This window comes from Protopterus annectens, chromosome 9.part0, assembly GCF_019279795.1.
Source record: "Protopterus annectens isolate FY-2018-M chromosome 9.part0, PAN1.0, whole genome shotgun sequence".
Lineage (NCBI taxonomy): Eukaryota > Metazoa > Chordata > Ceratodontiformes > Protopteridae > Protopterus > Protopterus annectens.
Genome location: NC_056743.1, coordinates 1086217563 through 1086234742, shown reverse-complemented (window position 1 = coordinate 1086234742; position 17180 = coordinate 1086217563). Strand labels below are relative to the sequence as shown.

The following is a 17180-nucleotide window of genomic DNA, read 5'->3' as shown; positions in this document are numbered from 1 at the left end:
GGATATTCGGCCAAGAAGTGGATGGATTTTATGAGAGATAACCTGTGACAGTCAGGCATGACTGTCAAAGAAGGTAGAAAAGTGCACTGAATCGAGAAAGATTGTGATAGTTGATGTGACACTAACCCAGCGTAGAAAAAAGTGGGGAGGAAGAACTTTATGATGATTTCCTTCCTTCCAGTCTCCCCTGGCATATCAACAATTAGACCTTGTAATACAGCAAGTCACCTCTGACTGGCCAAGACTACTCCAGTAGTGACTGATGTACTCCATGGTCTCCTGAGCGCTGGTACACGATCAGGGAGTATTTATACTTGTTTAATAAGATGCTTAATGATTCCATTCAAGAGGAGCACTTCAGTGTCACCATACTGATTGGTTATACAAACTTCCGTACGCACTGCCCAGGACCTGAAGTATAATGGTGACCCTAACCCTCCACGATCCTTCCCACACCCAGTAACAGAGTGTCTGTATTATGGAGGAATCCCATCCTGTCCGCTGTCTTTATACTTTGGAACTGTTGTATCAGGTTTACTCTAACTTGATGTGCTCTCTCTTCTCTCCCTGAGTAAGGAGATCTTTGTTCCTTGTCAAGCTGTGTTAGTGGTTCTACAATACATTTTGTTATACACACACACATTTTATATATATCTATATATATATATATATATATATATATATATATATATATATATATATATATATATATATATATAGTGTCAGAGCTTTTAACACTGCATACAAATGTATAATCTTGTATAACCTGTCAATAAATACTTGTGGAATGAACAAACAAAAGGCTTGAGTGATCACAGCTTTTTATTCTCTGTCTTTAAAGATGTTTTTTTCTAAATGTAAAACAAGAATCAATGTAAAATTCACTTAAATGTGTTCAGAAGCTTCTGTTATGCTTGATTTCATAATACTTTGTTTTATGTCAAAGGAATAGATGTGCTTGTCAGTTTACTGTTTTAAATATTGCTGATATTCGAAATCAAATTTAATTTCTTGGATGTAGTTACAGAAAAATGCTCATTGACAACATTATTTTTATAAATCCTGCCCAAGACAAATTATCTTAATTTGCACATGAAGGCATGCGTTTATTAAGCCTTTACTGTACTGTGCTGAAGGATTGCACTGAATTTGCAGTTCCTAGTCAATGCATTGCTGTCCTGTAACTTGCACCTTACCGGGTGATGCCACCCACTGTAATGCAGAGGAAAATGAATGAGGATGTTTGAGTTAGTCAGTCTGCTATTTTATACACACTATTTAAAGTCTAATTATGGAGTACGGTGGACAATTCTGGTGACTGCAAACTGAACAATTATGGCCGTGTATGTATAGAGGAGAGTAACTAAAATGATTAGGGTATATCACATGGAAAGGCTTCTTGAGCTGAATAGGATTTTGTTGGAGAAGAGTAAAGATGATGAAATAGGATATGAAAAAATAGGAATGTCAAGGGTAAAGTATGGAACTATTTTTTTAAGGAAGGGTGGTGAATGAGTAAACAGAACAAGTGACATTCTTTTGGGGGAGGCAAAATGAGGAAGAACATTTTTGTGGTTAAAGTATTAGAGCAAGGGAATACACTACATACTATTATTGTTATGGAAACAAAAAATAACCTTTAAGCTGAAATGGGGTAACTGTACAGAGATGCGAAAATTAAATGGGGGGGATACCTCAGATCTTCAAAAATGATCACAACCTGATCTATTTTTCCAGACAGCTAAGTACCAGCACACACTACTAGAATAACTGCAAACTCTAACTTGTATTCATTAGACACTTCATGCATAGCCAAACACTAATTAACACAAGCCAGTGTTCTGTTATTCTGTTGTAGTTTAAGGGGAAGTTGCTTACATTATTTAGCACTTTGCTATACACTAACTGTCTATGAATATCAGCCATACCTCTCAACCTTAGAACAAGAAATCTGGACAAAGCCATCAAAAATGGGGGAACAAAGGCCCAAAAATAGGGACACTTTTTAACTATTGCTTCTACAAACTTAGAAAATTGATAGAACAACAGGTTGCTTTAGCATGAATTTTCAGAAGGGTATGAAGTCTGAAACTCAACTGTCTGTCATTATTTTTTTAGTTCAACCTTCAATAGTTTGCCAGTGATTTGCCAGAAAACTACAATTTTATAAAAAATGGACCACAAATATGAGGCAAAAATCTGGACATTCTGCGAAAACCTGTACAGTTGAGAGGTATGATACCAGCCTTGGTCTTACATTCTTCTGCTATAACCAATATCAGAGACAAGCACAAGTAGGCATTGGAGATCCCCTAGTCTTAGCTGGATGTGAGGAGGTATGAACTATCAGATACAAAAATAAGCAAGTACATAAATATGTTGCAGATCACACAAACATATTACACATCATGTGAGTGGGTGTGTACGAGTGTATGTAGTAGTTCAGTCAAAAAGAAAGGCTCTTCGACCAATTTTATTATAGTATGTTATTTTAAATATTGCTTATGCAAATGTACATTAGTCTAAATCACTTTTCCTAGTGCAAGATGGAAGAGTTTTAAGCACAGAGTTATACAAGTTATGCAGAGCCAGCATCATAGATGCAAACATATTCCTGCCTGAGCTCTTCTAAATGAAATACATTTTAGTGAAAAGATGTTTATTTTATTTAGAACTCTTCCAGTCTTATATACCTTCCATTTGTAGTTTTCAAAAGTGTGCCAAATGTTTCTCCTGTAAACTATAATGCAGCAGTTGTAAAGTCTGCACCTGTACAAGCCCTGTTCAGTTATTGTTATAAAGCTGTGCAAAACAGCCGTTTAAAAGAATGTTGGGGTGGGGGTAAGGATTTAACAGGATTGAATCATCAAGTCATATTTAACAGCAAACCTGCCAGGGGATACATTTCCATTAAAAAAATAAATAAGTGCACAAGAAGAAACATTAAACATAATGGTACAAAAAGCTCTGAGAGCAGTAAACTAAAAATAATCTCTTTTCATCAGTCCTTAGTGGGATTTACATGGTTGCAACAAACAGCATTTAATTAGCAATAAATTATTAGCTGGGTTTTAGGAGTACTTGAAAAAGGATTTATCAATTTAATAAACACAGAATAGCCTTGCTGGAGTTGCCAAACAGCTCTTCCACTCACAAATGCTAGTCTCTCTTGTGCTGCACGATTCCCCCAGCACCAATAATGGATTTCAGATTTGATCCGCTTTAGGGTTGTTGATGTGTTTCAGCTTGCTGATGGCAGAAGCAGGCTCTGAGGAGTTTGCCATCATTCTGTATTAATCACTTCCCCTGGAGTAATAGCAACTAATGTTCATTTAAGGGTATATATAGAGCAAGAATAAAAGAGCTAGGCTGAGGAAGAGACGTTGGACACAGGTAATCAAGCCGTCTGGGAAAACTGTTAGAATTTCAAACCCTCACTCTGCAGACATGGAAGGCAAAATGCTCCTGACACCTCTGATATTTGTTGTAGCATGCATGGCGATTGGAAACTGTCTTGAAGAAGGTTTGGAGTCCAAGGAATTCTACCAGAGTGTTCCAGAGGAAACATACTCTGGAAAACTGATCAGCGTTGTGGTAAGATTACTAACCAGTCTTTGGGGTGGGAAAGGATTGTTAGACTTTAAGGAAGGAAAATATATTTTAAATATGTAGTTTAAGTGGCATACAAATTAATATTGTTTCTTAAGGAGCATGCAGCCAGAACTGTTAGAACTGATAAGCATGAAATTAATATAAAAAGTGTGTGTTCAAGACTTTATCATTGATGTTTATATGAAGACACTATTACTTCACTTCCCACCTCAGACAATGTACACCCTCATCATGGCTGTAAGGTTACAGTTTTAAATGAACAAGGACAAGCTTTGATGTCATAGAGAGTTATTGCTTCATAACACTTGTAATATAAAAAGGATACATTATGAAACTGTATGTAACACAGGAAGGACGATCTGAAACTCAGATTGTGGGGTTGTGTGTGCTCTTCTGTGGTCAGCTGTGAACTGTGTCCTGCACATTGGAACATTTATTTCAGTAAATATCTGCATGGGTTCTGAATGGCATTTTTAGCTTGCTTCAAAATCTCCATTCTCCAACCCCATGATTTTTTTTAACAAAAAAAAAAAATCTGTGAACTAGATAGAGGTCAAACAGTCAAATGGGCAGTTCAGACTGGAAAAGAATAAATGTGCAGTTTAGTTTTAAACTAACTGTATCTTTCCAATCACAAAGTGTTAAATTAAAAAGAATGCCAGTCTGAGACAAAAATCTCCAGTTCTACTGCTTATTAAAAATAAAAAATAAGTCAGACTTCACATGCATTGCTCATATAAAACTGTCTGGTATTTTTTTTACCTTTGTCTTTTTCCCTTGAGCCTGCCGACTAGCAGCCCTCTTGTATTCAGTGGACCCATTTCTTTCTGCCTTGGGTAATAGCAGTTCATGAGACATTCTCACCTAGGTAACTAACAAACATTTTAGGTGCCCTATCTTTTCATGCCCATTGCAACTTTTTGAACAAGTTCCCAACCATACCAACCTCTGGACATGCCTGATTCTGCACATGCTCTAACCCATGCTATAGATCCAACTTGTTTCTTGGTGAATACAGCTCATCCCTTTGCTGTGACATCTAGCCTATGCCTGTTATCATTTGTTTGACAGACTGAGCTTTTTCTTTCTGTCTCTTACAGGGTGGGTGAGCCAAATGGAGGCTGCTGATCTCTCCACTGGCTGGGTCATTGGTCAGTTTTATGCCATCTAGGTTGTAGTATTGGGGGCTTCATCCATCTGTGCCTGACAGACTGTTCAAATGGGACAGAATTTAAAGGTCATTTAATAGTAAGTGCCTGTAAAAGGAACTATTCTACGTAGCCGGAAACCTTTTCTTTCATGCCTTCTCTAGCTCTTTGAAGAGACTCTTTACACGCAGGTAGTTACCTAGTAAATGAACATATATATAAAACAGGTTTCTAAAACAAGTTGACTACTTTGCCAGTTTATTCATATTAAGTCAAATTTTACTTATTAATATTGCTTCTAAGGGTTAATTTATGGTTCCATTCATTTTATCCATCTTTCACAGATAAAGTATACACCCCTTCTCACTTTTTATTTAACAAGGCCCAAAACAGGCCATTTCATTCAGGCTAAAGACTTAACATATTAGAAATGCACTGGCAGAAGAAGCTTTGTCTGCACAACCATCTACAACTTAGAAACATGCAGCATTTCGTATTATCTGATGTAAAAAAAAAAAAAAATCACACAGAGCTCTTTTTTCATTTTAACAACTGCTAAAACAAAACATATATTACTTTAACAGCAAACAAATTATCGTTTTCACAATTATTCAAAGGTACTGAAAGGAAATTGATAGTACTATCTCAAACATGACTAAAAATCATTGAACTGGAATAGCTGCAGTGTCAAAGAATATTTTTAATGACGTGTCCTAACATTCACATACCATACATGCATTCAGTTGCATAAAAATGTGTTTATCAGTGTTGTTGGGCAACTTGAAGAGCAACAGTCCTCTTTCGGAACAGAAAAGAAAATAGGTTTTTGAAATGCAGAGAATTAATTTGCCAACCATATCCAGGACAACTGTTGTCAGTTGGGGAATGTTAGCTAGCTAGATTATTAAGATATCATTATCATTTGTTTGTAATATTAAGTAAATTTATAGACATCACTCTCTGCTGTCGGACTAATTTATAATGTCCAGTTAGTAAATCTGTCGAGTGGATACTCCAGTGATATTAGATCATATTTGCATCCAGGCTCATACTCAGGACTAGGCTCATATTACAATGTTAGGCAAGATCAGAGTAGCTGTACCTGGCAAGTTATTGCATTTAGGTATGACAGTACTGCAGTCACAGATGAAACAATGGTTATCCTCTAAGCCATTCAGCTATCACTTGATGTAATCAAAAGTCTCTGTTTTTGTCAGATGAACCAAATAATGAATTTATAGTCAACAGCAAGCAGTCTGGCATAACATTTTGTATATTTTGTTGACCAGACTCCCCTAATTTATAATTCCTATAAAAGCATATTTCCTCTTCATACATGTGAGTTACTTAAGGGAAAAATATAACAGTGGACATGTATAATGCTACAGAAATGATTCTGCAGCTTTAGTAGCTTGCTGTTCTTTAAAAGATGTTTTCACTTTCATTAGGAAAAATGTATTGAGTTGATTGATTGCTAGTCATTAACCTTTTTTTGTCTTCACATCTTGTAATTTTAGAAAATGTAACTACAAACAACCCATTTACATGGTCTGTTTATAGCCATCGCTCTCTAGCTTTCTGTAGTTGGACATCTAAGTGATTTTGCGCCTGCTGCACTATTTTAAATATCAGAAACAAAAGCAGAGTCAGATAAAAACAGGTTTCATTACTGCAGTGGGAGAAACGTTTATTGGATCATTTCAGCATGGGTCAGTTATTGTGAAGCATTTCTTTAAAGAACTGCGGCAATCAGTGGGAACCAAGACACAGAGTTATAGCTGTTATAGTCCACTGCCACAAAGCCAGGACATCCCTGTACGATAACTGTGATCAAAGTTTGGCAGCAAGCCTGGATGTCAGGAACAGTTAGCCAGGAGGGAGAAGATAATCCACTCAATCAAGGGAGGGTTTAGAGACTCCACTTCTAGTGTCACTCCTGGTGGAGAGTTTGGGTCTTGCCGCAGCATCATCAAAATCAGGGACAGCTTAAGGATGCTGATATAGCATATATAGTTACATCTATGATGTTCATATGAGCCAATACATGTCACACTGCCTGAGCTAGGGAGATAGTTTCCTTTCACTCAGCTTGCCACCTATGTGACCATGATTCTTATAAAAAGGTGTTAGCCATAGGTTTACAGTTCCCTGTTTCCTAGAATACCAGGGCATCACAAGTAGTAGTGAAGAGCTGTATTCAGACTAGGTTGGTAAGAAATAGTGGGGGTGGTGCTGGCAAGTTGCAGAACTGGGGGGGTACTGTAAGTTCTGAAGTGCAGGTCACAGAATTACAAAAAAACCCATAAATTTCCTGACTATTCTGTGGCAGTAAATACTATATGGTTTTAGAATATAAAACTCTCAATAGCTGACTAACAATGTGGACAGAATGGAAAAACATGGCAGTCAGCTACACTGTCATTCATGTTTGTCCACAGAAAGTGAAAATGAAAAACACTGCCACCATGCTGGATTAACCTTAATCCCTAAAGCTAGCCATAGTTCTAGTAAAGACTGGAGGAGAATGTGTTGCACTGTATTTTGTGTCATTTATTTTCTCTCTCTCTAAATAATGAACTTTTACTCTGTAGTACCTGTAAAGGGGACTTAAGGAACCACTTATAAACAAAAAGAATGATAATACAGAGTGAGTGCTGTCAAACATACTTCTAGTTAAGCCAGATCAGGTGGCATAGGGGAATAAAGTCCTGACTACAGCTCAGGTGACCCAACATGGATTAGTGGCTGAGGTGCTTGATGGAGCTAGCAGGGGAGGATGGTCATTCCCATCCTGGTAGAGTTAGTGGAGTCCCAGGGCTATCAAATCCCACAATCCCTTTAAGGAGGAATATTGCTGCTGCAAGAGGCAGTCCTGGATAGTGTGCATTTGGTCACTTGCCCACTCTAAGTGGTAACACTCTTTATAAGTCCATGGGAGCATGCATTTACATCAGGGGTGGTATTGTGGTCTCACTGTGGATGGTGTCATCTTGCCCCTTGCCCAGGGCAGCGGGTTAGACCTAATAAATACACCCTCACTGCTGGGATACTGATGAGGGCACAAACCACTGCTATGGCTGTCTGTATTATGGTATCTCTAGCCAGCTCTTACCTATATAGGGGAATACTAGAGGTAGGGCAAGTATTGACAATCAGCAAGCACAATGCAAAGACCATATAGAAAAAATTCTGATCTTCGGTATCACCAGGCAGGATGGAAAACAGAAGCCATTATCATCATTCTGTTGCGCTAATATTTAAGAGAGCTACAGAAGGAGTTATAACAATAAGCAAACGACTGTCTATTAAGCATGAGTAATATAGGCAAACATGCAGCCAGTAGCATACAATACAGACAGAGCATGGCCACCTTTACCCTTATTAAGCCAACTTGTATAAAAAAGAATGGAGCCTCATTACATCAAGCCCTCTATGGACTTCTCTTATGCATTCTCAATGCTTACGATCTTTCCCAGTCCAGACCTGTGCCTGATTGATTATGTCCTACTGACAAGTATAATGATCTCATAATCGGAATAGCAAAAGATAGCACTCACCAATTCCGTCTTCCTTGGCTTATCATCCTATAACATCCAACAGTGGCATCTTATGCTGTGGAGTTTAATGTTAAATTTCAGATAAATTGACAGAGTTAATGTTTATGTAGATACTGGGATACTTTTCTGTACTAGGCCATGCTCTAGTCATTTTTTAGGAATAATGACACTTTATTATTATGGTGCTGTACTGCAATATTACTACTTTTGCTACATAATTTTATTTCAGTGGTAATCTAACCATTAACTAACGTAGTGGAGCTCACATTGCCCCTTCCATCCAAGAATCCATCTCACCCTGGAGATCAGTTCTTGCTCAGAGGGGAGGGGGAGAAAAAAAGGACTGTCCTCCAATAAGGGAGGTACACGGAGTAGCTCCATGGTGTTATGGGAGAAGGGACAGTCCTAGCTGTCCTTAGACTGGGGAACTGCACTGGAATACTACCTTGGAGAGAAAGCAGGTATACTCTAAACTATCCTCAGACTAGGGCACTGGTCTGGGAGTTGATCATGGAGCAATTGGCCCAAGGGGAGCAAGGACAGACCTAACAGCTGTCGGATGGAGAAATAGGGTAGGGGACCAAAGACAGTCCCAACTGCTTTCAGATGAGGGAACTGCACAGTGTGTCTTCAGGGCAGAAGCATTATCCTCAGCAGTTAAAAAAAATGAACCCCTTGCAAAAACCTGTTTATGTTGGGACACACTATACCAGTTCATGGCATGCATGTGTTTTAAGCATGCCATGCACCCAGCAACAGTGAAGAGTAGTGAATCATATGCCCAAGCACATATAGTGACCTCATTACAACAGCTGGTTGGTCCATATCCCTCCCCTAGATGGGCAAATCATGTACTGGCTACACACATTTACTTCCTCTGACTGGCTCCTGTAACATCTGGGTCATGGATCACTCCCAGGTTAGCCAGACTGTAGTCAAGGTTTCATCAGTTTACACTACAGAGCTGGCATATTACTGTTGAGCATTTTATAGTACTGTTGGGGTACCCTTGTTATGTCATTGGTGAGATACTGTTCATTGCTGCTCCTTGAATTGTACTTATTCAGCTATTCTAGTGCACAATCCATATGATATTATAATGAATAAATATTACTGGTTAACATTAACATGTGAGTAGGAATTTTGGAGTTGCAGCTCCCTCACCCCAGTTCTCTAATGGAAAAGAGCTTGGCCTTGCTGAACGTACCTTATTTACAAAATGTAATAAAATACTTGCCACATAGTTAGTTTACCGCTCATACCTTTTCAGTCATAAGGCAAGAATCTATCCAGGAATGATGTAAAAGTATTATGAGAGGACAACAACTGCTTGGTAGAGTGAACAAACGCTATTTTTCTAATGCAAGACCAGATCATGTTACATAAAGATATAATAACCTTGTATTTACACATGAAAATAGAACAAAAAAAATAAAATTCATACTAATATGCTCCAGAGCACTAATTAATTGTATAATGCCATCTAAATGCAATAATTAATATTTTAGTATTTAGACATGTATGTAGAGAGGAACATTTTATATTCACAGTGAAGCATTCCAGAGCAGTAGCTGTGCTATAATTTCATTCACTTTTTAAGTAGAAAAAAAATCCTTTGACACTATATGATGATATTATGTTTAGTTTTATGCCAGACCACTGCATTAAGCTTTACATCTGATAGCATTCTCATTTTTCTCTGTGTTTTATTTCCATTCTAGGGAGAAAATGGTTGAACATTCTTATATAAGAAAATTTGACTCTTGACTCATTTTCACAGGATAATGAAGATCGCAGTACGAGAAGCCTGGGGGATGATCGCATATTTAATACCATCATGAGATCACTGCTACATGTTCCACAGAGATTTGGAAGAAGCCCACTGTTCTCTTTTCAACCCCAGAGGTATACAGTACAGGGAATCTAACCAAAATTGCTTTTCAATTTCAGCGTGCAAATCGGCTGCCATGTCACTGATGAGCTAGGATCCAAGAGTAGTGGACACAGATGGTTTTTTGTATAACAGGCCATTGAAATGGGGGGCATGTATGTACATGATTACCTGCTAGGGACAAGGGCCCAATGCAGACTCTTTGGATCTGCCTTTGGAATGTTGCTATGGCAATCTCAGATATATCAACTGAACATATTTATGTTATTTGTAGAACATCTCATGTCAAGTATGTAAATGCTCACTGACTGGCTAGTTGATGTATGCTGAACTGTCAGAGCCACAGTAGCTAGTTTTTACAGATGTGGAGAGGGATAGCCAGATTTTCCTAACCCTTGTCAGCTCCTGTAAATAAAGTCAGGAAGCGGCATTGCCTTTCAAAATGATTCAGGCTTTTAGCTTGTATGCTGAGGTGAAATCCTGATGCTAGTATTAATTCACTGATCTCCATGATGTTAAGTTTGGGGATGAAGTTCAGGTTGCCAAAGTCTACAGAGGCAGCAAGATCAAGTATTATCTCAGTTTGTCTTTAAAACAAAATACCGAGGCAGTCTTTAAGATGCCACTTGGGGGTCTACTCTAGAACTTAAAAGGTCTAAATAAAAAGTTGAGAACCCATGGAATTATTCACATATGTGTCATTTATTTTGGTAGCAGTCCACGTCTAAAAAGAATATTACTATTTTTCTGGAGCTTAATTGGTTTATAAACTGAGAAGGCAGTAGATTGAATGCTGGCTTTATTATAGTCTCATTTGCTGCATCAGTAAATACTTTTGCTAAATTAGTGCACTATGTAATGCAGTTTTAAGATTTGTCATTATATTAGTTTAGTTAGTACTATATGGAAAGAAATGTTTAAAAATATATATTTTTAAAAACTATTTCAAAATCATATTACAAAGTACAAATATTTATGATTTAAATAAAAATCAGTAATTTGTATGTTTAAACATGTTGATTTATTTAATTTTTATTGACATTTGATTACCAGGAAAGTCTGACTGAGTAGGAGCCCATTTTCAGCACAGGCTCAGGGAGAAAAGCTCCAAAGTATTACAAAACATTGTACAAACAATCATTTTACAGTCTTTAAAAAACAATACAAAAACTGCAGTTTAAATAATTATACCAAATTAGACATAATATGAAAACATTGGTTAAGAATAGATACAAGTTATATGACAATAATTTACAGATAAGATAATTTTAGCCAGTTTATAGAGAAATTAAATGCAAGTTTGTACAATGCAAACAGTTGCAATATGAAGTGAGAGAAAAGCAGGCTTATGGTATATTTAGAGAGAAAGCCAGGGGAGAAAAATTGATAGAAGTAGGGAAGTGAGTGAAGAAGGGAAGGCAAGGAGATGAACAGTATGAATAGGTGTTTGTTCAAATTTATGAATATAGTTCACCCTGGTGTTGAGCAAGAATAGATCCAGATTTTAGCTAGAAAGTCTTTCAGAATGGTTTTGAAGGATGGGAAGGAGGATACTGACCTGATGGATAGAGAGAAGGAGTTCCAGGCCTTAGCAACATTGTACGAGTACAAAGTCCAGCAGATTTGACAGGTTTGTAGACAGGAGTTTTTGGTCATTGGATCATAAAGACCAATTGGGGAACATAGTTGTGTAGAATGTTATTTAGTGCTGGACAAGCAGATGGATTCTTGATAACTTTATAGGTAGTCAGACGCTGTGTATGTTATCTGATGGGGTAGATGTAACAAATTTAGGCTCTTTTTAGTGCTATACAGTGGTGGGTTATGAAAGGGGTATTTATTGCAAATTTAGCAGCTTTGTTAAACATTGTTCAAATTTTGCTTTTGTGATGCCTGAAGGTTAGTAAGGATGGGAGCATCATGAAGAAGTGTAAGGAGGAGTTAAGTAGTGGCAAGTGAAGCTTTTGTTGTGTCAGGGAGAATGTTTTTGGCTCTATAAAGCATTCTTAGTTTCTGATAGGTTTTTCTTATGCAATTTTGTATATGCAGGTCGAATTTAAGATCATCAGCCACTATCACCCCTAATAATTTGCTATGAGAAGTGACTTTAATGGTTGTATTATCAAGAGAGGACTTTAAATTTTGTTTTTTCATGGTAGAGGGATTTGGGGAAAAAGGAGTAGTCTGTTTTTTGGGGTATAGCATGAGTTGCACTTACAAACCATATTTCAGTTGCTTTTAAAGCTGCATAAGCAATCTTTTGGAGGTGTGCCATGTTGTCAGATGTGCAAATGAGTGTGGAGTCATCTGCATTTTATTTTAGGGAGGCCTGTTGTGTAGATGTGTGGAGGGTGCTGGTGAGAATGTTAAAGAGGAGACCAAGGATAGAGCCTTGTGGTACACTGATAATGACTGGAAAGTATGGAGGGAGGGTGGATTGTTATTTTACTGAATGATACCTATTGGACAGGTAACCTTTGAACCATAGAAGGCTGGGCTTAGAGAGACCTAAAGAGGACAATTGAAGTAGAGGTTTGCTGTGACAAACTGTGTCGAGGGCTTTAGACAAGTGCAGAAATAAGTAGGATACTCATTTGCCATCATCTCTAGCTTTACTGACAGCATCTGTATAGGTTAGAAGTGCAGTTTTAGTACCATGGGTAGGGCGGAAGCCATGTTGTGTGGGGGATAGGACTTCCTCCTGCAGGAGGTAGTTTATAAATTGTTTTTGAATACATTTTTCAAGTATTTTGGTGAGTGGGGACAAGATTGCTATAGGTCTAAAGTTATTCATGCCTGTTGAATTTCTTCCTTTGTGCAGAGAGATAATGTCTGGCTATTTCCAGAAAAAGGGAGTGTGGGATTTCTGGACTGACCTATTTATAAGAATTGAAACAGGGTAGGCAATGCTATTAGTGGCTATTTTAAGGCATTTTTTGAAATGTCATCAGCTGAAGTAGAGCATGGCTTGGGTTTAAGAGTTTTATAAAGCATGTGGGCACAGGTTTGAAGGTGAAAGTGGATGTTCTTTTACATGGCTGTTTGGCAGGGTTAGGATTAGATGTTGGGGAATCCTTGGTTAGAAATACTATATTATCTATGAAACAGATGGCTTATTACTTTACTCAGTGGTTGCTTTAGCTATGTTAATGCAGCTTTAGGTATGTTAATGCAGCTATCAATGAAGTCGGGAACATTACATGTTGTCTTCTGTCACAAGCCAGTGGGGCAAAACAATACTGTAATCAGGATAATATACAATTCCTTTCACCTGGATTAAGGATGTAATTGACATAATGCAGTACTTAACATCAGAAATGGTTTAGATATTTTAATATAATGTATTGACTGAATTATATTGTCATTTGTGACTTGATTCATTGCAAGAAAGAGGATTCCCCTCTGTGTCAGCTGCAAATAAATAAGTAGAATTGGAGAGGGGTGTATAGGTTTAAAGGGGGCAAATACATATCACTGCTATTCCTAAGTTACACAGCTCAGTCATTTAGAAGAAGTGGAAGGAGAAAGGCACTCCGTTTGCAGCAAAGGTTGTTTGTCTTTCAGCTTTTCCCGGTTAGGGGTCGCCACAGCAGAACTCCGGTCCGCTAATGATTGGCAGTTTTTTTTTATGGTGTCAAGTTGCCAGCCCGACGCCCAGCCTTTAACGAAGGCACGCCCATTCAACGCATGTCTTTCGAATGCCCAGTCGACCACGGGGAGGACATGCAGACTCCACACAGAAGGCATTTCCAACCCAAGCCAAGAATCGAACGGGAAAATCTCTTGCTGTGAGGCAACAACGCTACTGATGCACCACCGCGGCAGTGAAGGTATGCAGCCCATAATGTAGCGGTCACCACCCTCTGGTTGTGCTGGCAGCACAGTGCAGCAAAGAAGCCCCATAACAATTATAACCATTGTGGGACCAAGTGACTCGAAGTTGGTAATATACTATACTAGAGGGAAGGACTCCCATGTATGTTTGCCAGTAAGTGCACACATACTACTAACACCAGATGTATTTTAAAACTGAAGAATTAACCGCCTCTTCCTTATGCTCAAAGAGTGAAAAATGAAATGAATGGCAATTCTGTACCCTACTCAGACACTACTTACAACGTACCCACCAAAATTTATGAGGGCAATAATGATATTTGAAGGGAGGACTTACAAGTGCAAATGAAGTAAAACACATACTAAAGTCCAAGACTGTGGGGCATTAGAGTATCCCTCATGCTCCAGGGTATAATTATCACAAGAGTCAAAATATACACTTAGGAGGGATGGGGGCACAATCCTCTTTACTTCAGGGGCACCATTGTGGACTGCTACCTGCAAAAAGACTTTAAAGGTGTAACAATGCCTTTTGTAATTCATTGTTACTTGCTAGATTCCCAGTATTAGATTTCATACTTCCTATAGGAAGCCTTATTAAAGTATTTCCAAATGTTTTATTTTGGTGTGAGAAGGTAGGAAAAGACAAATGAGTTTTAAAAACTTGTTTGTATACCAGATACACAATCCAAACAGAAAAAAAGCCAAAATATGCATTTAACTATTTTAATGTGATTTTTTTTTTGTTTGTTTGAACAGATTTGGACGGGACAGCAGGGGGTACATTGGAAGTGAAGGACGAATACACTCAAGAGGTTGGGAAGTTATGCCTTCTCAGTTTTGGAATATGGCTGTACCACAGAGATTTGGCAAGAAGAAATAACCATCACCCACCACTAAAATAAAGTATGAATACAGGATTGTTAATATAACACTGCAGAAAAGGATGCAGTATGTTGCTGAATGAAGAGAGTGGCAGAAACTGATGCTATTCAAATAATGTTACTGCACATTTTCAGGCAATGGATAGCGGTGTAAACCATACTCTGAGCAATCCTGTTACCATGTGCTCCTGTATTCTACTTAGCATACAATAAAACTGAACAAAACTGTGACCAAGAGTTTCTTTGTTTGTTTTATAATACAAGGAATAGGTTAACATTGGCAGATAAGTGTTTTAACAATGCAGATTTGCTGTGTTGCTCCACAAGGGGAGACATTTTTTTCAGTAACACTACTTTTATGCCATATTTATTAAAAAGCAACAATTCAATCCAAACTGCTGTTTCAAAAGTGAGGTGCGGGTGCTGAGATTGGCCAGGGTAGCATGCTGAAGATGTGGCAATGCAAGTGGCTCAAGAGGAATTTATGGCTTGCCTGAATTTGGAGTGGAGAGGCAGAGGAGAACCACAATATTAAATTATCGTTATACAGTTATCCCCATTTGCAAGTATTGACAAAGTCAAGAAAGAGGCATCCCAGCACACAGATATTTAATGCTAGAGGCATCCCAGCACACAGATATTTAATGTTAGAGGCATCCCAGCACACAGATATTTACTGCGAAAGGCATCCCAGCACACAGATATTTAATGCTAAAGGCATCCCAGCACACAGATATTTAATGCTATGTATTTATTTGGCAGCAGAGAGCTCTGCATGCCAGTGTTAACAGTGTCCGACCTTAAACTATCCTGTTGTGGGACTGTACCATGTGGTTACTGGAATACCAGTGTGTGTGAGAGATGTAATACAACATGACAGCATCCATTAGCATTTTTCACAATACACTTTAGTGCATGGAAAGCCTTTATTGTACTCATGAAACTGAATAACAGTAAACTAGTTTTAATGAGGTTTGTACATTAAAATCATTCACTCCATGATTTTAATATTTAACTACATTGGAAGATGTTTTATAGCAAATCCTTTCTTTAGGTTTTGGATTGCTTGACTCAGGAGAGAAAAAAATTGTATTTTTCCTGTTTTCTCACTATTGTGTGACCTTTGATTTATAAGATTAGAGATGTGGGGGCATAACCCCATATTATGAAGTGCAGGGTCTTGTGCTCCTGCAAAAATTGTTGTTACACAACCATGTGTTCTTAGTAATGATTTGGTGTACAATTGTTAAAGGATTTAATCACAGTTACTGACATGATGCAATTAATCACAGAAAATCAGTTATTTGCATTTACTTACATAAGAACTACTGCAAACTAGAACAGTCATAAACTCAAAAAAGACAGCTAGTGTTTAAAGTACATAAGAACAGTTACTAGGCAAGTTATCCCAAAGATTATAAGATGCCCAGTCTTACACACCTTTAATTAGACAGTTTGTGCCTCCCATCTCAAGCACTTAATAGTGCTCACCTCCCACATCAAGCAGGGCCTTACATAATAACCCTGGTGTAAATCTGAGTCTACCCATCCAGTCATCAAGACTAGCCTTAAAGGTAGCCAAAGTAGTACTTAGCTTAACCTGTACTGGTAACTTATTCCATGGGCTGGGAATAAGCTAGGAACCTATGTCTCTGGCAAGTTTTGTTTGTATAGATTTAAGTCCCTAGTGTAGGTATTTTTAGAGAAAGCATATGACAGGGTGCCTAGAGAGGAGTTGTAGTATTGTATGAGGACGTCGGGAGTGTCAGAGAAGTATGTATGAGTGGTACAGGATATGTACGAGGGCAGTGTGACAGCGGTGATGACTGCAATGGGAGTGATGGATGCGTTTAAGGTGGAATTACATCAAGGATCAGCTCTGAACCCTTTCTTATTTGCAATGGTGATGGACAGGTTGACAGATGAAATCAGACAGGAGTCCTCGTGGACTATGATGTTTGCAGATGACATTGTGATCTGTAGTGAGAGTAGGGAACAGGTGGAGGAGACCCTAGAGAGGTGAAGATATGCTCTAGAGAGAAGAGGAATGATGGTCAGCAGGACTAAGACAGAATATATGTGTGAATGAGAGGGAGGATAGAGGAATGGTGGGGATGCAGGGAGTAGAGATAGCGAAAGTGGATGAGTTTAAATACTTGAGATCAACAGTTCAGAGTAATGGTGAGTGTGGAAGAGAGGTGAAGAAGTGAGTACAGGCAGGATGGAGTGGGTGGAGAAGAGTGTCAGGAGTGAT

General features: G+C 38.2%; 1 protein-coding gene across 1 annotated transcript; it reads left to right on the top strand.

Moving 5' to 3' along the window:
* The first annotated feature begins 3309 nt into the window (after nt 1-3309).
* Nucleotides 3310-15157, top strand: NPFF (neuropeptide FF-amide peptide precursor). The gene is made up of 3 exons (XM_044083928.1): nt 3310-3594; nt 10098-10222; nt 14802-15157. Exons 1-3 carry the CDS (start codon nt 3448-3450, stop codon nt 14923-14925), a joined length of 396 nt encoding a protein of 131 aa, XP_043939863.1. The 5' UTR covers nt 3310-3447; the 3' UTR covers nt 14926-15157.
* The last annotated feature ends 2023 nt before the right edge of the window (nt 15158-17180 follow it).